Consider the following 20,720-nt stretch of genomic DNA (forward strand, 5'->3'; position numbering starts at 1 on the left):
TGTCCTTTGTAAGGACATGGATGAAGCTGGAAACCATCATTCTGAGTAAACTATCACAAGGACAGAAAACCAAACACTGCATGTTCTCACTCATAGGTGGGAAATGAACAATGAAAACACTTGGACACAGTATGGGGAACATCACACACCGGGGCCTGTCGTGGGGTGGGGGGAGGGGGGAGGGATAGCATTAGGAGATATACCTAACGTAAATGACAAGTTAACAGGTGCAGCACACCAACATGGCACATGTATACATACGTAACTAACCTGCACGTTGTGCACATGTACCCTAGAACTTAAAGTATAATAAAGTAAAAATAAAAAAATTTTTTGTCTTTCATTTTCAAACTTCAAACTTTTTCAGACTTTCAAACTTTTCACAAAGTTATTTAAAGTTCTAATTTAATCAATTTATTTTTAAATTACAGTAAAACTTACTCTTTATTTTACAGTTTTATGAATATTTTTTAAAATAGAGAATAAACTGTGAATACTGCTGCTACTCACCCAAAATTACATTACAGTCCCATAACAGAAAATGTCAATTGTTTAACACAACAGAGTTTGAGAAAGGAGAGAATCTTTATCCTTATCCAATGCATTTAATTGAGGCATTATAAGATGAGATGGAATAAAGTTATAGTAAGAAGGGTCCTCTAGAGGTTGGGTGTGGTGGTTCACACTTGTAATCCCATCACTTTGGGAGGCCAAGGCAGGAGGATTGCTTAAACCTAAGCATTCAAGACCAGATCCTATGTCAAAAAGAAAAGAAAAATAAATAAGTAAATAAATAAATAAATAAAAGCCAGTAGAGATTTAGCCATTCATAGGTCTTTTTTTTTTTAAAAACAAAACCATTTTATCTTATATGAATCTAACAACATTGATATACTCCACTAAGACATCACCTTAATGCCTCTTCCACACTTTAGTTGTGCGTATATAATTTTCTTTTCTTTTTTTTTTTTTTTTTGGAGACAGGGTCTCACTCAGTCACCTAGGCTGGAGTGCAGTGGTGCAATCTTGGCTCACTGAAGTCTTGAACTCCTAGGCTCAAGCAATCCTCCCACCTCAGCCTCCTGAGTAGCTGGGAATACAGACTACAGGTGTGTGCCACCATGCTCGGCTAACTTTAAAAAAATTTTTGGGCCAGGTGCGGTGGCTCACGCCTGTAATCCCAGCACTTTGGGAGGCCGAAGTGGGTGGATCACGAGGTCAGGAGTTCAAGACCAGTCTGACCAACATGGTGAAACCCCGTCTCTACTAAAAATACACACACACACACAAAAAGCCAGGCATGATGGTGGGCGCCTGTAATCCCAGCTACTCAGGAGGCTGAGGCAGGAGAAATGCTTGAACCCAGGAAGCAGAGGTTGCAGTGAGCTGAGATCACGCCACTGCACTCGAGCCTGGGTGACAGAGTGAGGCTCCATCTCAAACAAACAAACAAATAAACAAAAATTTATAAAGACAAAGTCTCACTATGTTGCCCAGGCTGGTCTTGAACTCCTGGGCTCAAGCAATCCTCCTACCTTGGCCTCCCAAAATATTGGAATTACAGGCATGAGCCACCTTGCCTGGCCTATAATTTTCATATTGAGTTAATTTGTGTTTACATTGATTTTTTTTCAGTTAACATTATTTCATATATACTTCTCCATAACTCTGCCACTAAAAGCAGCTCTGGCTGGACAGGGTGGCTTGCACTTGTAATTCCAGCACTTTGGGAGGCCGAGGTGGGTATATTGTTTGAGCCCAGGAGTTCAAGACCAGCCTGGGCAACATGGTGAAACCATGTCTCTACAAAAATACAAAAATCAGCCAGGTGTGGTGGCCTGCCTCTGTGGTTCCAGCTGCTTGGGAGGCTGAGGCAGGAGTATTGTTTGAGCCAAGGAGGCAGAAGTTGCCGTGAGCCAAGATTGGGCCACTGTCTTTCAGACTGGGTGAGAGTGAGATCAGAGTAGTAATGAAGAAAAAGGCTAGGTATGGGAAATAGTATGGAGGAGGGCACCATAGGACTAATTCATAGATTTAAAGAGTGTAAAGGAAAGATGAATTAAATATGACTCCTTGGCTTTTTAGAGAAAATTATTATTAGTTTTTAGATCTAGGTATTTCCCATACCTAGCCTTTTTCTTCATCACTACCCTTGTCTCAAAACAATTCATAAATAAAAATTTTTAAAGGAGTTCTATAACTTGGATTTTAAAATTCTCTATGGGCTTTGGTTTCTTCTGTAAAATGAGGCAGTTGGGCTATTAAATGATTTCTAAAAAATTTCCAGCTCTAATATTCTATGACAATATCTAGGATTGACAAGGGGAATAATGGAAATATAGCACAAATGACACATGAGTCTTCTTTGAAGAACAAGGTTACTCCAAAACATGGATGCTGCTTAATGGGCCATAACTTTCCTGTTGTCCATGAGTCAGCATGAAAAATAACTCCAGAGGAGGCTAAGTAGGTCAGATTTATCTAAGAAGACAGCTGTGTAATCCCGTATCCCTCTCCAACCCCATGGCACAGCAGATACATGCTTTTGGCTCTGTGAACAACAGTCAAATAGCATTACCCATTTTGTAAAGTCCACAAGACCACAACTTGAAAAATCAAGCTGGCCTTACAAAGTCTAGAAAAAGCTATAGCAGTATTTACATATGGTCCATAGCAATGTTACTCTATCTTTTAAGTCATTTCCATTGATGCTGTGATACTCGTTAATGTGGGAAAGACTTTATTAGTAAAAGAGTAAAGTAATTTAAATGTTAGCAAAAAAGTTTTGTATCACAACTTTGAATCTGTTTAACAAAACCGGTTAGGCTGTTAATGTTTGCTTGCTTTCCTTTATCGTATTATACTCATATGAGGACTTAAAATTATATTCTGTAAATAAATAGGCCCATGAGAGAACTTTCATTTAGAAGCAAACTTTGAAGGTGCAGTTACTGCTTAAGTGGGCTGTGCAAATATTCCTGTCACTGGAGGTCCCTTTAACTCCGTGGGGGACCTTCAGAATCCAAGGGGCAAATAGAAACTTGGAGAAGTGAAGAGAAAAAAAGGGCACATTGAGATGGCACTGGAGATCCTTGCTAAATAAAGGAAGATGTTGGCAAGGAATACAGAAAAAAGTATGGAACAGAGACTACTGGAGGTATTCAAGTTGGAAAATGTAAAGTGTCCCTTTTTTTTTTCACATCAACAACTTACGTTTATGCTAATCTACTTAAATGTTAAGTCTGGCCAAGCAATTAGACTATTTAACCTTGTTTGGAGTTAAATGCAGACAGTGTGAGACTGTGTTCACAGTACTGTATTACGTCTTTAGGAGAGAGGATCTAGATTTCATTTTGTCCTTCTCAGGATTGTGTCTGCTATGCAAGCACTGGTTTTCTATAGTCTGGCTTGTAAGGCACAAGGAACAATTAAACAGCGGATTAAGGTAAACAGGTGTGTCCCATCACTTCCCCTCTTCATACTATATTGTTCATATTCTCTGAATTTCATAGAAGCTACAGTGGAAGCAGTAAGTTAACTTTAAAAAATCATAAGATTGCCCATACTTCTAAGTTATGCAAATTGATTACTGAATAAGCCCTTGTTTGCGACATCGCTGGTAAAGGCAGGATGTTAACTTAAAGAGATGCCAGATTTTGGACTTGTTAGTTATAGGCATCAAAACCTGGAACTAGGAAATGTATTTCCACGTATTACTTCCATTATCCTACCAATGTTAGAAACAGGCAACTAACCACATCCTCGACCCCAACCATATTTCAGGAGAGGCTGGCTGAATTTTGCAATATGATTCCAAAAGGGAGTATTTGCAGGGTCTTTGAAGCTATAAATCCTCTAGGAAGAGTCTTCCCCACCTGTCAGGACCTGGACAGTGTCCACAGAGGGTGCTGGGCGCACTACCGCCACGCGGCGCTGAGGTCTGCCTCTCGGGTTTTGGAAGAGCTCTTTTTATTCTAAATTACAGACTTTGCAGCCACCGGATATCCTCGCTGCATAACTGGCAGTGGCCATGTGGCTGCACTCGCGTTTCCTGACAACCACTGCATTATTTCCACTAATATCCTGTGTCCAAGGCCTCTCGCTTGGCGACTCCTCGTTCCCACCTCCACCGCCACCTCTTCCCTCGAGGGTAATCTCTCGACCGTGGCCCAAGCGCCTCGACAAAGCGGCAACCACCCAAAAGTTCATGAAAATGCACTTGGCAAAAGTGGGCCGCTAGTCCCCGCGGACAGCTCTAAGCGACCCCGTCCCAGCCGAGGAAAGCGCCCGGGCCCCGCAGAGTGCCCGCTGCGGGGCGGGCCCGCGGCCATGTGCTCCGCGCCGGGGCGGGGCACCCGCGGGTTCGCATTGTCCACTTTCCCCCGCACCCCGCCGCGTTCCGTCCCTCCCTATCTCCGGCGCACACGCGCTCAGAGCAAGCGGCGCGCCCGGGTCTGGAGCTGCAGCAGCTGCGGCAGCGGCGGGGGTGGTGCGGCGCGGGGCGGGGCGGGGCGGGGCGGGGCGGCACGGGGGCGGGCCCGGGGCGAGGCAGCTGGGGCGCCAGCGAGCTAGTGGCGAGCGCGGCGAGCACCGGAGAGGAGCGCGAGCAGCAGCATGGCGGGGCTCCGACGCCCGCAGCCCGGCTGCTACTGCCGCACCGCCGCGGCCGTGAACCTCCTGCTGGGCGTTTTCCAGGTCCTGCTGCCCTGCTGTCGCCCGGGAGGGGCTCAGGGACAAGGTCAGCCTTGCGCCGCTGGGCTCGCTCTGCCTCTCCACCCCGCCCCCGCTCTTTCTTTTAGGGAACTGCTGAAATCTATAAGAGGGCGAGGGGAGGAAAGGGAAAGGGGCAGGAGGAGGAAGGAAAGCTGTTGCAATTCTCCGCTGATAACATTTTCTGACCACAGCGTCCCGTCCCGCGCCCCTCTGCCGCGTACAGCTGGAGAGCGGGGCAGTCGCGGGGCTTGGGGACCGCTAGCCGCTCGCGCCCTGGAGCCTTTGTGCACGGGCCCCTGCGCCCCGGGCGCAGCCCCCGCTTTGTGTGGCGCGCGCGGGTGCCCCGCCGCGGCCCGGCTTCCTGCAGCTTTGTTCCCCCGAGCCTGGCCGCCCAGGGTCCACACTCCAGATGCTCGGGCTGCGGAGCCCGGAGTGCCTCGTGGGGTGTCTTCACTCCCACTTCGTCCCCCCACCCCCAGCACGAGCACCCCGAGCCTGCACGCTGTCGCCTTCGCGTCCGAGGGGCCGCCGGCTCACACCCCACCCATTGTATTTTTATCCTTGGCTCGCCCCTCGGATGGCCTCTGTTCCCAGGAGGAAAAAGAGACATGTTTTGGTGAGGCGGGGGGCACGGAGGGACGATAGGGGAAACAGGAAGCGTTTCTTCAGCGTGCATTAAAAACGTGGTGTATTTTTTGGTGTTCCTGCAGCGATTGAGCCGTTGCCGAACGTGGTGGAGCTGTGGCAGGCAGAAGAAGGGGAACTCCTGCTGCCCACTCAGGTGAGGACGACCAGGTGACAGGGCGGCTGTGGGTGTACGAGGGAGGAGAGGCGGGGAGGCCCTCGGTCCTCCCCACCCCCTGTCCAAGCGGCACAGGCGTTCGGGCCACTTTGCAAGGCAAATAAACGTTAGGGGCCGAGCCTGAACACCTGGCAACGGTGGCCTTCCCGGCTCCTCCCACGCCATGTGACAGGGCCTGAGGCAGGCCGGCCCCAAGTTCAGAAGGTGGGAACCCAGGCCACCTCAGCAGGGAAGCGGCCAGCGGTCTGTTCGGCCGTGGGTGTCCTGGGTGCACACTGTTCCCTAAGTGAGCTGGTGCTGTGAGGATGGCAAGTGGCTAAGAGGTTGAGGACAACAGGAGTATTGATTTCATAAATGTTAGAGTGGTATTTGCCATTAGCGTTAAGTAGCTTTGGGATGGAGATGTGACTCTCAAGGATTGTCATCTTGGATTTTCTCCAAGTGCCCTTAATTCCTGTTAAAATACACCCACTTAAGAACTTGAATTTCTGGTTTTTTTCTCTGTATGATGATATGATGATTGCATGTAGAAAAATAATTACGTTTTATTGGGAATCTGTAGCATCATAGAGGGTTTATTGCTGCAACAGATACAGTACTGCAAAGCTTTTTAACTTTTACAAGAAATTCCCATTGACTGTGAAGTGTGCACATTTAAATATAATATTGTTGACTGCCTTTCACCAGTAACGGTAGTGATCCAAAATGCATATTTTGGGTGGGAGTGGCTTGAATTATAAGGAAATATTTAGCTTGTGTGCAGTACTTTTTAAGATGTTCATTACTTCCCACGTTGGTGGCAGCACTTAATTCTGTGTTGTGTCTTGCGGCTGTTTAGAAAAACAGGATGTCTAGCTATAACTTTACCGGAGAGGCTGTCCAGTTTTACATTTCAGTTTTCTCTCTCCTATGTGACACATTCAGAGTGCTGGTTTTGAGATATTTAGAATATTCATTTTGATCAGGGCTAATGAATAACAGCTTCAAGGCAGAGAGGTGATTTTAGAGGAGAATTTTCCTGGACCCTCCTTGAAGGCCAGCAGCCTGAATGAGACAGGTCTTTTGAGAAAGGGCCCCATCAGGATGAGGAGCAGATAGTTTTTCCTTCTCCTAAAAATTTATTCCCAAATGGATTTTTTCCCCGATTTTAAATAATATACGTATGTGTTTTTGAAGGTTTGGAAGATACAGAAATATAAAAAGAACAAAATAGAAATCCGTCGTATTCCTACTGCAAGAACGACATTTAACGCGATGTATTTATTTTAAAAAAATTATGTTTTTGTATATCAGAGTTGTTCAACAGTGGCACTGGTAACATTTTGGGCTAGAGAGTTCTTTGTTGTGGGGGCTGTCCTGTGCACTGTGAGATGTTGAGCAGTTAGCATCCCTTGCCTCTACCCACTAGCCAGTGGCACTCACTGCTGCTTCCCCCTCTCCCCCACCTCCTCCTGATTTTGACAACTAAAGATGTTTCCAGACATTGCTAGATGTCCCTGGGGAGCAAAACTGCCCTGGTTGAGAAGCACTGGTGTATATCTATGTATATGTATTTGCATTTTTGCTCAATTATAGTTTCTATCTGTTACTGGCTAGTGTTGGAAGCCAACCCAGACTAAAAGGAAAGTAAATTATAGATGATTGAGTCTAGTATTATATACTCTCATTTGTTAGAGCGTTAGTTGAAGATTTAGTAGGTGTGCTCAGAGATGGAAATGTCAAGGCCTAAATGATTACTTGATTTATGGGCTCAAAAGTTATTTTATACAATTCTTAATTTCTGGTTTATTTGTATAATACAATTTGTTTTGATAATAGATGTCAGAATTCAGAAGCTGTCTGGGATATTCAGTATAGAGGGATTTATAGCTAAGCTATTTTAATCAAAGGTATAATGAAAGTGAAACTGGTTTTCAAAATAATTTTCTAAATACTTCATCCATATCTGTATGTATACCTTTTAGAAACTATCTTGCCCTGCTTATACCTGGGCCAAGGGTAAGGGAGACACACACACACACACACACACACACGTGTGTATGTATATATATATATCTCATAAGCTACAGAGAGTTTTGAAGAAAGTTATTTTAAATGAATTATTTTCAAAGTATTTTGAATTTTTTCAGCAAAAATTCCCTCATATGTGTCAAACGGAGTCTGTTGAAAAGAGAATATTTATAGGTGTTAATTTAAATTTGAGGGTTTTCTGCTTAATTAACCAGTACATTGGGTTTCTTTCATGCAGGAAGACTGAAAGATGGCTTCAGAGGCTAAGATTTGTCAGTAGTAGATGCAATAGGAACTTTAGAGGATGTGGCATTAAATAAAATACTGGCCAGGCTGGTGGCTCACGTCTGTAATCCCAGCACTTTGGAAGGCTGAGAGGGGTGGATCACCTGAGGTCAGGAGTTTGAGACCAGTCTGACCAACATGGAGAAACCCTGTCTCTACTAAAAATGCAAAATTAGCCGGGCGTGGTGGTGCAGGCCTGTAATCCCAGCTGCTCGGGAGGCTGAGGCAGGAGAATTGCTTGAACCTGGGAGGCGGAGGTTGCAGTGAGCTGAGATCACGCGGAAGCACTCCAGCCTGGGCAACAAGAGCGAAACTTTGTCTCAAAAAAGAAACAAACAAACAAAAAAACCAGTAACATATTTGCCAACACTGTTTGTATAGTTATTTATTTTGGAGATGTCTCCTGTTGATTAAGTCTTTTTTTTTTTTTTAATGACAGGTCACTAAGTGATCAAGACTAACTTACCATTAGTAAAACCATATATGACAACTAAATTGTTGTAAACTGTCAGAACCTCTGGCCAGGTCTCCTGGGTTTGAATCTCAGCCCTATCCCTTTTTAGCTCCATAAATTCACCTGTTTGTCCTGTTTTCTCATCTGCAAAGTCTGGGGAATTATGGTGCTGGTTTCAGAAGACTTTGAGAAGATTAAGTGCCTGGAACTTAGTGAGCACCTACTGTAGCTTACCTATTATTTTAGTGGTCCCTGAGCTGACTGGTAGACTTGGGCATTGGAGAGCATGAACGGCTTTCTTGTTTTGAAAGGTCTGAATAGTACAGATAACTCAGCACTATTGTGTGCTCTATGACTGTAAAGTTGTACTAGTCATATCTTTTTGTTACATACTCTCATGTCATAAAATCATTTGGTATAGGAATATACAAACTGTATATCCATGGTGATCATGAGAGGAAGGAGGAAAAATATATATGATTTTATTCTTACATTTACAGAAATTTTCCTCTGCTCTGACTGTACTTCAACACACTGAATGCAAAGTGGTGATGGTGTGGAAACCAAACAGGTGTTTCATTAGCTTATTTTCAAGAGGTAATTGGGTGTGTGCAGGATACGGCTTTGTGTGCCTTCTTACTTTGCCTTCAAAGTCAGAAACTGCGATTCCATGTGATCCACGCATAGGTGATGTCCACCTGACCTGCTCTGTCCTGCAGGGCCTTCCGTGTCAGTCCTCTGGTATGCCCACTCCAGCCCGACCCTTGGCCAAGCATGTCCAACACGTATCTGTTGAATTAATGAATGCAACAGCCCCGCTGGTCATTCAGGGCCTGTCCTTCCTGACTCCTGCCCTGCAGTGGCATTGTCATCGTTTCTCCCTCTTTGAGTTTCTTGTAGTGTCTTCGGTTTTTTTTGTTTGTTTTCTTTTTTTTTTTTTTTTTGAGACTGAGTGCTGCTCTTGTCGCCTAGGCTGGAGTGCAATGACGTAATCTCGGCTCACTGCAGCCTCCGCCTCCTGGGTTCAAGTGCTTCTCCTGCCTGAGCCTCCTGAGTAGCTGGGATTACAGGCATGCGCCACCACGCCCGGCTAATTTTTGTATTTTTAGTAGAGACTGGGTTTCACTATGTTGGTCAGGCTGATCTTGAACTCCTGACCTTGTGATCTGCCTGCCTCAGCCTCCCAAAGTGCTGAGATTACAGGTGTGAGTCACAGTGCCCGGCCCATGTCTTTGTTTTTCTCCTTTGTCTTGTGCATGTCTTGTTGCCTTAACTGAGTTCTCCTTTGAGGGGCTGGGCTGCTAAGGGTTGGTTCCCTGCTGTGGCCACAGTGTCCTGCATACAGTAGACATTCAGTACTGCCCATGAAGTCGTCCTAGTGCGGGAGAGGCAGTTGTCAGTGTCTTGCCGAGTTCCCCTATTTATGAGGTTGGCTAAGTCTGCAGGTAACAGGTGGAATGCCTTAAATGGTGATTTCCTAGTATTGTTTGACAATCACATTTTTAAAAATCAGTTCTAGCTGCAAGAAGGGCAGTCTAGAATCTGTTCTTTCAATCCATCCAGACTTCTTTGAGAAGAGAAGGCTCACTCCTGATGCCCCTTGGTTAGCAGGTTTGGGAACCAGGGACAGGTGCTGAGTAGGAGCAGCCGTTACCTGGTACAGAATCATGTTGGTGCTAGGCAGGGCTGGGCAGGCTCAGTGCTCCACTGCCCTTATTTGTTCATTTAGCGAAGATGGACCTTTGGGGCAGGCCCAGTTAGGTCTCCAGAGATACAGTGATGAATAAGAAAGAATCTGCCTTTAAAAATATCAAGTTTATTTTCCTGCATCTTAAGTCAGAGGGTGCAGATAACGGAAATTGGTAGAAAGTGAAACAGGAAATGATACACTCAGTTTTTGTTATCACAGGTACTGTGTTATGTAATAGCAGCTTGCTCCGGTGAATCATTGACCAGTATTTGGTAATCTTTTTGTCATAGAAATTTATTTTTGGTTTCATCAACTTCCATCAACATTAAAAAAAAAATAACATGGGTTGGGCACTTCTGGCATCATTTAAATGCTTTGTGAGTATTAACTCATTAACACTCTAAAGACTATGAAGTTTACAGATGATGAAATTGAGGCACAGAACAGCGAAATTATTTGGCTCAAGGTAATAAGAAAGTGACAGTCCTAGGAGAGTAAGTGTTTAACTATAGAGCCCAAGTTTTTAGCCATTACGTATGTTGTGTGAGTTTCAGTACAGTTTGACCAGAAAGGCACTATTATGGTGGTAAAGTTTCTGTGTCTGAGGGGAAAGCATGTCATGTTCTATTTTGATTTAGAAAAAGTTGCTTAGTGAAGTTCCCATAATAGTCATATCCACATGTAGTTAAGAAACAGCTGGCTTGTACTCAGCTCTGCAGATGTTTTATTGAGCACGTACTGCAGGCCAAGCAGTGCTTTAGGTGTCAGGGATGTTACAGTAGACAAAAAAAAAAAAAAAAAAAACAAAACACCTGCCCTTGTGATGCTTGCAGTCTAAATGGAAGCAGAGAGATAGACGGTAAACAAGACAGAGAATAAATTTAAAGTAATTTAGTCTGTTCGAAGGGCATACATGTTGTGTGGTGGCAATGTGGGGTGGTGATGTGAGTTGCGGTTTTAAGAGTTCAAAGTGTACCACTCTGAAAGGGCAATATTTGAGCCAGTCTTTGAAAGTGGTGAGCGAGAACAGCCAGTGCAAAGGCCCTGAGGCACTTCCCAAGAGGCAGTGGGGGAATTACATGCTTTTGTCCCTGCCCTTTGTGGTTGGCAAGATCAGACTGGTAATACCCTGGGACCACAGTCAAGTGCTGAAATATAGGAACTGAGAGAAGAGGCACCCTGCTTTGGAGAGGTCAGCTAAGGCTTAGGGACAAGGGAGGCCTTAGAGATCTGCAGCAGCAAATCTGCAGATTTGCTGTGTGCCTGGGGCCTAGCCCAGAGCCTCGCCTGGTAGACAGTTAAGTTCAGCGTTTTCCCTCGGACATTTTAAATTGGAGCCCATGTGCTTGCCGCAATGTGGTTGTAGGTGTAGGGCTGGGTGTGTCAGGGCCTGTGTGGGACAGTGCTGTATGCTGTTGAAGAGCTTGGTGTGCATCTGACCAGTCAGAGGGAGCCATAGTAGGTTCTTGAGCAGGGACTGACGTGATGACATTGAGTGCTGGGTCCTTACTGTGTGATAAGGGTGATAAGGAGTGAATGATATGAGGAGACTGGTCTGTGCTGCACAGAGTGCGATGGTGCACCGGATGGTTGCAGGCAGCAGTCTGCAGGCAGAGAAGAAAGCTGCGTTTGTCTTCTGATACAGCTGGGGCTACTGATGGTGTGGGCTGCTGTGTTGGAAGAAAGGACAGGTAGGAACTGGGTTTCCCGTGAGTGGGTAGGTCTTTCTGGTAGGAGGTGAAGGGAGGAGAGCAGTGCAAGATGACTATAAGATTTGCTGAGGGGTGGCCGGGCACAGTGGCTCACGCCTGTAATCCCAGCACTTTGGGAGGCTGAGGCGGGTGGATCACAAGGTCAGGAGTTTGAGACCAGCCTGGCCAACACAGTGAAACCCTGTTTCTACTAAAAATACAAAAATTAGCCAGGTGTGGTGGTATGTGCCTATAGTCCCAGCTACTTGGGAGGCTGAGGCAGGAGAATTGCTTGAACCCAGGAGGCGGAGGTTGCAGTGAGCCGAGACCATGCCATTGTATTCCAGCCTGGGTGACAGAACGAGACTCTGTCTCAAAAACAAACGAACAAACAGAAACAACGGTTAACACGTGTTCTTTTTCAATAGGGTGATTCTGAAGAGGGTCTGGAGGAGCCTTCTCAAGAACAGAGGTAAGGAAAAAATGGGGGTGGAAACCTGCATGCTGAATGTCCCTGCCCACTTTGGGTGCTCTCTGAAGTCTCAGTATATGTCCATGTTTATGTATTTAGTAGTATCTGTAATACACCTTTCTCTTTGGCATTTGTCGTATCTATACCTTCTAATACATTAATACGATTTTGTTTTAAAATAAGGTTGTTTAGAAAGCTGTTAGAAATAGCCCCTCCTTCGCCACTCACCAATTTCACTTTTTCCATGATGTGCTTGTGCCCTCCCTCTTGTTTATAAACATCTATTGAGTGCCAGGCACCGTGCTGGGTGCTGAACATGAAACACAAACAAGACCTCTGTTTCGTGTAGTGGGCAAGTAAGACTTTACTGTAAGTAAAATAATTATGCTTATGACGAGAGCTATCAAGAATTAGTTTCCTGTGGTAGAGAATAATGAGGTGGATGGGGTGGTCAGGTGAGGCTCCTTTTGGGAGGTGACATTCCAGCTGAAGCCTGGAGGAAACAGGAGCAGCCACACAGCAGCGGGAACAGTGCTTTGGTCAGAGGCAATGGAGGTGCAAAGGCCCTAAGGCTGGAAGCCCTGCCGGCGATCCAGGAACTTGGAGAAGGCCAGTGTGGTTTGTAGGATGGTGAGATAAGGTATGTAGTCATTTAGAAGTCGCAGTAAGGAATTTGGGTTTTGTTTTTAAGTGTGGTGTGAATTGTTAAAGAATTTTAACCAGGGGACGGGAATACAGTGGTATGATCCTGGTTCACTGCAACCTCCGCCTCCTGGGTTCAAGCAATTCTCCTGCCTCAGCCTCTCAAGTAGCTGGGATTACAGGCGTGTGTCACCATGCCTGGCTAATTTTTGTATTTTTGGTAGAGACAGGGTTTCTCCATGCTGGCCAGGCTGGTCTCAAACTCCTGACCTCAAGTGATCCGCCCGCCTTGGCCTCCCATAGTGCTGGGATTACAGACATGAGCCACTGTACTCGGTCCTGTGAATTCCATTTTTAAGAGAATACCATGGGGCAGTCTTGGTCACTTGTCAAACTGGGTCCCTTAGAGGTACACGAAGACACTCTAAGTGGTGTATAAGTGGGAGGATAACTTGCAACGACTAGGCTTCCAGACCCCCAGGGTGTAGGTATCTCCTAAAGCTGATCTGAGTTGTAAGTTACCATTTTCCACCTCTGCTTTCACAATCTCTTTTCTCCACTTTACAAAAGAAAGCTGTATCTTTCACCCAGCCCCAATCCTGCTGTTGGCTTCATCTTGGCAAAGAGGCAATTTGAAATATTGGTGTTTGTTAGGAAAAAGTGATCCACTCTGATTGGATGACAAATTCTTTAGTAACTTTGGTGGTTTTCAGATTGTTCCTTTTAGTAAAATTGAAGGAGGACCCAATGAATTTGACAACTGATAGATCATTCAAGTTAACTTTTAATGATGGCTCACTGTGTGATTTTTAGATGAAACACTGAGGTAGTTTAGAGAATATACGGACAGTGCTGTAATAAAGCTGTTTCAGTACTTACAAGCTTTTTCAGTACTTACATTTAAAAAAGTTAAAAAAGAAAGGATTAAGTTGATAAAAAACCTGTCTCATTCTAGTAGTGGGTAATGTTCACATCAACCAGTTGGGGGGGAAAACAGCTCTGTTCATCTCATTGAAGGATGCATTTTCAATAAGATTTTACTTTCTGTGTTTAATTACCTATCAAAATTTGTAAAACTTGTTGGTTTGATCAATTGTATGCAGTCGGCCCTCTGTATCTGTGACTTCCGCATTCGTGGATTCAACAAACTGTGGATCGAAAATACTCAGAAAAAAAAAGTATCTGTACTGAATATGTACAGACTTTTTCTTGTCATTATTCCTTAATATAGTATAAAAACTATTTACATAGCATTCACATTGTATTAGGTATTATTAGTAATCTAGAGATGATTTAAAGTATACAGGAGGATGTGCATAGGTTATATGCAAATACTATATACCATTTTATATCAGGGACTTGAGCATCTTCAGAATTTGATATTCTTGAGACGTCCTAGAACCAATCCCTCAGGGATTCGACTGTACTAATACAAATTGTATTGATAACTTTTTTTGTTTTTGGAAACAGTGTCTCACTCTGTTGCCCAGGCTGGAGTGCAGTGGTGTGATCTCGGCCCACTGCAACCTCCCCCTCCTGGGTTCAAGTGATTCTCCTGCCTCAGCTTCCTGAGTAGGTGGGATTGCAGGTGCACACCATCACGCCTGGCTAATTTTTGTATTTTTAGTAGAGATGAGGTTTCACCATGTCGGCCAGGCTGGTCTTGAACTCCTAACCTCAGGTTATCCACCGGCCTCAGCCTCTCAGAGTGCTGGTATTACAGGCATGAGCCACCACACCTGGCCTGAATTGATAACTTAATTCAGAAGAAAAAAAATTAATATTTAGACCTATGGTCATAGGAAAAATGTTTTAAAAACCTGAAATTTCAATTTATATTTATAGTCTTGTAGCAGAAGGCTTTGAACGTAAATATGTATTCAGTTAAAATTCCTTGGGTAGGGCCAGGCTCAGTGGCTCACGCCTGTAATCACATCACTTTGGGAAGCCGAGGCAGGCGGATCACGAGGTCAGGTGATCAAGACTATCCTGGATAACACAGTGAAACCCCGTCTCTACTAAATACACAAAAAATTAGCCAGGAGTGGTGGTGGGCGCCTGTAGTCCCAGCTACTCGGGAGGCTGAGGCAGGAGAATGGCATGAACCTGGGAGGCGGAGCTTGCAGTGAGCTGAGATCGCACCACTGCACTCCAGCCTGGGAGACAGATTCCATCTCAAAAAAAACAAAAAGAAAAAGAAAAACAAAACAAAACCAAAAATTCCTTGGGTGATGTGGAATAGAAATGAGTTCATGGTGGAACAGGAATAACATAAAATATCCAGCCATGAAGTTTATTTTTGTATTTAAAAAAATGGATAATGGTAGATATCATTTCAGTGGTATTTAGATTCCATTGAATTTATTTTAAAAAGGGATTGTGAGTTTTATAAAAAATGCCAGTATGTACAGTGTGGCAGAGATTACATTTTTACAGCTGGTAAACGCCCACAATTGTAAATGTGACACAACTTAAACATCCTTTTTGGATGTGTGGGAGCAAGAAAAATTGAGGAATGTTGATATCAGGGTAGGGGGTTGAAAGTGGATGGAGGGAAATGGAACATTTTGAGATACATTCTTGAGGCGGGACGGATCCTTTACTTGTTGAATTTGTTGTGGAGTATGAGGGAAAGAGAAATCATGGAGAGAGAGCATCTAGATTTTGGCTTAAATGTTTGGAGAGATGGTGATGACTGTGCTGGGAAAGGATTTAGTGGGAAGGAATCAGGAACTGTGTTCGGCTGCCTCCTAGGAATCTCAGACTTGATATGACACGTCTACAGGGAGATGGCAGGTAGAGAGTTGATACCACTCTGGAGCTTGGAGGCCAGGGCTGCAGACCCAGGTGTGGGTGTGTGCAGCCCATAGAGAGCTGTGTTGTACGTGCCTTTGTATTTGTTTTCTTTTGTAGATGCAGTTCTCTTCATTCTTATTATTTAGCACTAGTTTCTTTTTGCCAGTTTTTTCAAAAATCAAACTTTAAGATATTCATAGATTTTGTCCTTATTGGTCTTTTCACACAGCATCAGATTATCAGAATGAAAGATGTGGGAATGAGGGAGAACAGTGTCCTTTTTGACGATGACTTATATAAAAAAATTTTACATCATGCCTGTGTACTTGCAAGCATATATATGGATGTATGAATATATACATGTGTATAATCTATGTGCTTTTTTATTTATAAAAATGAATTAAAGTTTCAGAAAATAGTACTCACTCTTGTTGCCTGCAATGTATTCTATTTTCTATTGCATTTTCTTTTATCACCTACTGGCTTTATTTATTTTTTGGTAATAGCTTGATTGAGATGTTGTTCACGTGGCATATAATTCACCCATTTAAAGTGCACAGTTGGTTTTCAGCATATTCAGAGTTGTATAACTGTTACTACAATACATTTTAGAAGAACATTTTGTCTTCCCAAAAGAAGTGCCTTACCCTTTAGCCACCAACCTCCAATCTCCTATCCCTGCCTGGATTCATTTTAAAACTCAGTACATCATAGTTCACAGTCTGATCAACCTTAATTTATATGTTTTATCTTCCTGATATTAAATATTCCAGTATTTTGCTATTTTATCTCTACTTTTTAAAAACTTGACTTGCAAACCTCTTTGTTTCTTTTGGCTTTTTTTGGGTTGAGGTCTGTTCCTCATGTGTAAAGAAATGATCATGATGTGGGTGGGATGCTGCTTTTAAAAACCTTTGTGTCCATTTTTTGAAAATGCAGATTCTGAAGCTGTCTCTAAGAATTAGCTCTGTAAGTGTAATGTTCTGTGATTGGTAAATTAGTTTCCTACGTGCTTACTATTCATTTACCTTCTACATTCTTAATTTTGTAACTTCCCCAAAACCCACCTTATTTCTTGCTACTTTGAAAACTTTTGCTTTAGAGTAGATTTAAATTTATAGAAAAATTACAAAGATAGTACAGAGACGTCCTGTATACCCCTCACCCAGTGAACCCTAATGTTAATGTCTTATATTACTGTGGTACATTTGTCACTGAGAAACCAACATTAGTATCTTACTGTGAGCTAAACTCCACACTTTATTCACATTTCACTAGTTTTTCCCTAATGTCCTTTTTGGAGGCAAGTCATTAAGTGAAGTTGAGCTTCACTGACACAAATTATGTGAAATTCTGTATGGGAGATTTGTCGGTTCTCATTTATTTATATCTTGTGAGCTCATGGATATTTATACTTTGGGTTATAATCCAATATTAGGTTTGCCCTGCTGTTTTAATGTCATTTATCCTTAATCTTATTTATGAAGTTATTAACATTTGTTTACACATTTTTCAAACTTTATTATGATTTTAATTTTAATAACTACCCCACGATACCAGCTTAATGAAGGTCAGGTGGACTTAAAGTTGATAGAAGCACCATTTATCAGTTCCACAAAATGAATGCATTGTCTCTTAAGAACCCATACAGAGGAGTCACTACTAACTTTGGACTTGAGAAATAATTTGACTGTAAGACAGTCTTAGCATGTTCCCCAAATGTAAAGGAAGCGCTGATGTCTATCACTGGACAGAAAGAATCTAAAGAGTGAGGAGGTCTCTGTTTTACTGGCAAGACTGCCCAAGGTGGGGCTGGAACGGGACCAGTGTGAATTCTGGGCAGCAGGCTTCCTAGAGCAGCTTGCCTGTTACCTCAAAGTCTGGGAAAGCTTTCAGGGTAATTGGCCTCATTGAAGATTTTGTTTATGTTATTCTGCCTTCATCTTCTGTGGATGCTGTGTAATTGTATTTGGTTGAAAGCCAAAAAAGCAATATTTGAGAAATGTTCTTCCCTCTTTCCTCTTCATCCCCATTTTTCCCTGGGTATTCTCAAATATCAACAGTAATATGTTCCTTTGCTGAGAAAGATCGTTTTTGGGAATTCAGTGATGAGAGCAAAGGGGAACTGACTTCAGCTCTTACTAGAACTGAATGCCCTGGGAAGCATGTCTGGCTCTCTGTATATATCTCTCTCTGGTAAGCCTTTTTTTGAGTTATATTTGAATAGCAGAAGTTTAAGCATTGACAATGTATGAGTAGTATATTCAGGTTTTAAAATGCGTATAAAAATCATAAATACTGTCTAGGTACAATGTCTATGAAAGTTTTTTTTTTTTGGTGGTTTTTTGTGTTTAAAATGTACTTTTATCTGATTAGTAGTAACAGCAGCAAAATGTGTTCTTCTGAAATAGTTTTAACACCAGTGAAAGGTGGGTCTTGGGAGCCAGAACATGAAGAGAATCTCATTGTCCTGTCAGCAACATACTGGAAGATACAATTGCAGACAAGAACAACTTAATCTTTGGGGACACTCGCTTTTGGCAGTGAAACATCTCAGAGCCCCCACAGGGAGTGGAACTACTTCTCACTTTTCTTTGTTATTCAGAAATGGAAGTTCTGGGCTGGGCACAGTGGCTCATGCCTGTAATCCCAGGACTGTGGGAGGCCAAGGTGGGTGGATCACCTGACGTCAGGAGACCAGCCTGGCCAAAATAGTGAAACACCGTCTCTACTAAAAATACAAAAATAGGCCGGGCGCGGTGGCTCACGCGTGTAATCCCAGCACTTTGGGAGGCTGAGGCGGGCAGATCAGGAGGTCAGGAGATCGAGACCATCCTGGCTAACACGGTGAAACCCCGTCTCTACTAAAAATATAAAAAATTAGCTGGGCATGGTGGTGGACGCCTGTAGTCCCAGCTGCTTGGGAGGCTGAGGCAGGAGAATGGCGTGAACCCGGGAGTCGGAGCTTGCAGCGAGCCGAGATCACGCCACTGCACTCCAGCCTGGGCGACAGAGCGAGACTCCGTCTCAAAACAAAACAAAACAAAACAAAAAACCAAAAATAAGCCGGGTGTGGCAGCACGAGCCTGTAGTCCCAGCTACTCTGGAGGCTGAGGCAGGAGAAGTGCTTGAACTCAGGAGGTGGAGGTTGCAGTGAGCTGAGATCGTGCAACTGCACTCCAGCCTGGGTGACAGCAAGACTCCATCTCAAAAAAAAAAAAAAAAAAAAAAAAAGAAATGGAAGTTCCTTCCCTGTTTATAGGATCTCACATTTTTTAACCTGAAGTATCTCACCAGGGTTCCACTGGGGACCTTCCTATCTTCCCACCCTGTCATCTCCCTAGGTGACCCAGGCTGTTCTGTTGGCTTTAAAAAAATTAAAAGAAAATTTTTTTTATGGCTACACAGCAGTGTATATATTTGTTGCTCTGTTGGCTTTTTATATACTCTCTATATAGAAGGAAGTTGAACATGGATCGTACCTTCTCCCCAGAGTTCTCCTTTAGCTTGCAGGTGCCACAAAATTACTGTGTCCTGAACTGAGCTCCTGGGCCTCTCGCTGTCCCCAGTTCCTGTGCCTGCCGTCACGAGGTGTGGTTGAGTCTTCATGTGGTCTTCTGTCTCCATTCTGTAGCCACCCCATCCTGTTCTCCTCACGTCCATCTGTCCTACATCCTTTCCTGTCATCCCTTTGAAGAACAGCCTTTTATGGACTGCAGTACCTTGGGGATGAAGTGCAGGGTCCTGAGCATGGCATCAGTGATGTAGAAGCCCTTTGGGGATTGAGGCCTCTTCAACCTCTTCCTCCAGTCTCACTTTCTGATCGTTCACCTGGGCTCTCTTTTTTTGCCAAAACACTCTTCTCTTCCCCAGCCATCTCCCTCCATCCTGCTTTCCGTAGCACCCTGGCACTTATCTTAGCAGAAGGCCGTTACTCCTCTGTTTGGAAATTACCTTTCTCAGGGTACCCAAGTTTCTGAGTCTCATGCACCTGTCTCCCTAGCACCTAACCTCATACCTGACACCTGGGCGAAGAGCTGAAGGAATGGGTGAAGGGCTGACAACTGGGTGAAGAGCTGTGGAAGGAATGCAAGCTCATGCTTTTACATTTAAACCTTTTACATTGATTACTTGTTATGTTTTGCACGTCCTCCACGTTCAAGCCTGCAAACCATATTTGCCATTGAAATAACAGGACTAGTATTTGTGTTAGAGGCTGTATTCTTTTATGTTTAGTTTTATTTTTTGAGACAGGGTCTCAGTATGTCACCTAGGCTTTAGTGCAGTGGCATCATCTTAGCTCACTGCAACCTCCACCTCCTGGGCTTAAGGGATCCTCCCACCTCAGCCTCTTGAGTAGCTGGGACCACAGTCACCCGCCACCACGGCTGGCTGATTTTTGTATTTTTTTTGTAGAGTTGGGGTTTCACGTTGTTGCGCAGTCTTGTCTCGAACTCCTGGGCTCAAGTGATCCACCCGCCTTAGCCTCACAAAGTGCTGGGATTACAGGCGTGAGCCACTGCGCCTGGCCCAAAGACTGTATTATTATTATTATTTTTGAGACGGAGTCTCACTCTGTCACCAGGCTGGAGTGCAGTGACGCGATCTCGGCTCACTGCAACCTCCATCTCCCAGGTTCAAGGGATTCTCCTGCCTCAGCCTCCTGAGTAGCTGGGACTACAGGCAGGCACCAGCACGCCCAGCTAATTTTTGTATTTTTAGTAGAGATAGGGTTTCACCATGTTGGATAAATGGTCTTGATCTCTTGACCTCGTCATCTGCCTGCCTCGGCCTCCCAAAGTGCTGGGATTACAGGTGTACACCACCGTGCCTGGCAGAGGCTGTATTTTTATACTGAGTTTCTGTAGTTGGTTGTTTTTTTTAAAGAGGATGGGTTATTCACTCTATCCATGTATAGCCTCATGGTACCTTCTACAGGGTCCTGTGGGCCCTGGGAGCTTTGCAGAATGAATGCATTCAACCATGGTCTGTGCAGCCATAACAATGTAAAGTAATTTTTTTGACTGTTATAGAGCTCATAATTTAGGTGTTCTCCTTAATACAATACAGATTTTTAAACAGGGTTCTTGGTATATATTAAAATTGTATTCAAGCCACAGAAACCTTTTTTTTAGGTGAAAAAATTGTGAAATTTTTAGCAAAGC

At 43.9% G+C, this 20,720-nt stretch overlaps 1 protein-coding gene across 7 annotated transcripts in view; it reads left to right on the top strand.

Annotated features, from left to right (window-relative positions):
• Nucleotides 1-4,526: 4,526 nt before the first annotated feature.
• Nucleotides 4,527-20,720, top strand: part of TMEM131L (transmembrane 131 like) — a 170,212-nt gene continuing 154,018 nt past the window's right edge. For 2 of the 7 annotated variants that reach the window (XM_031010351.3, XM_055385145.2), the window contains exons 1-3: nucleotides 4,527-4,738; nucleotides 5,424-5,494; nucleotides 12,074-12,117. In XM_031010351.3, coding sequence (XP_030866211.3) covers nucleotides 4,615-4,738; nucleotides 5,424-5,494; nucleotides 12,074-12,117 — 239 coding nt within the window. In that variant the 5' untranslated portion in view covers nucleotides 4,527-4,614. Of the gene's footprint in view, nucleotides 4,739-4,821; nucleotides 5,330-5,423; nucleotides 5,495-12,073; nucleotides 12,118-20,720 lie in introns of those variants that run through there. The other 5 variants (XM_055385147.2, XM_055385150.2, XM_031010352.3 and 2 more) reach the window with 4 other exon arrangements.

This window comes from Gorilla gorilla, chromosome 3, assembly GCF_029281585.2.
Source record: "Gorilla gorilla gorilla isolate KB3781 chromosome 3, NHGRI_mGorGor1-v2.1_pri, whole genome shotgun sequence".
Classification (NCBI taxonomy): Eukaryota; Metazoa; Chordata; class Mammalia; order Primates; family Hominidae; genus Gorilla; species Gorilla gorilla.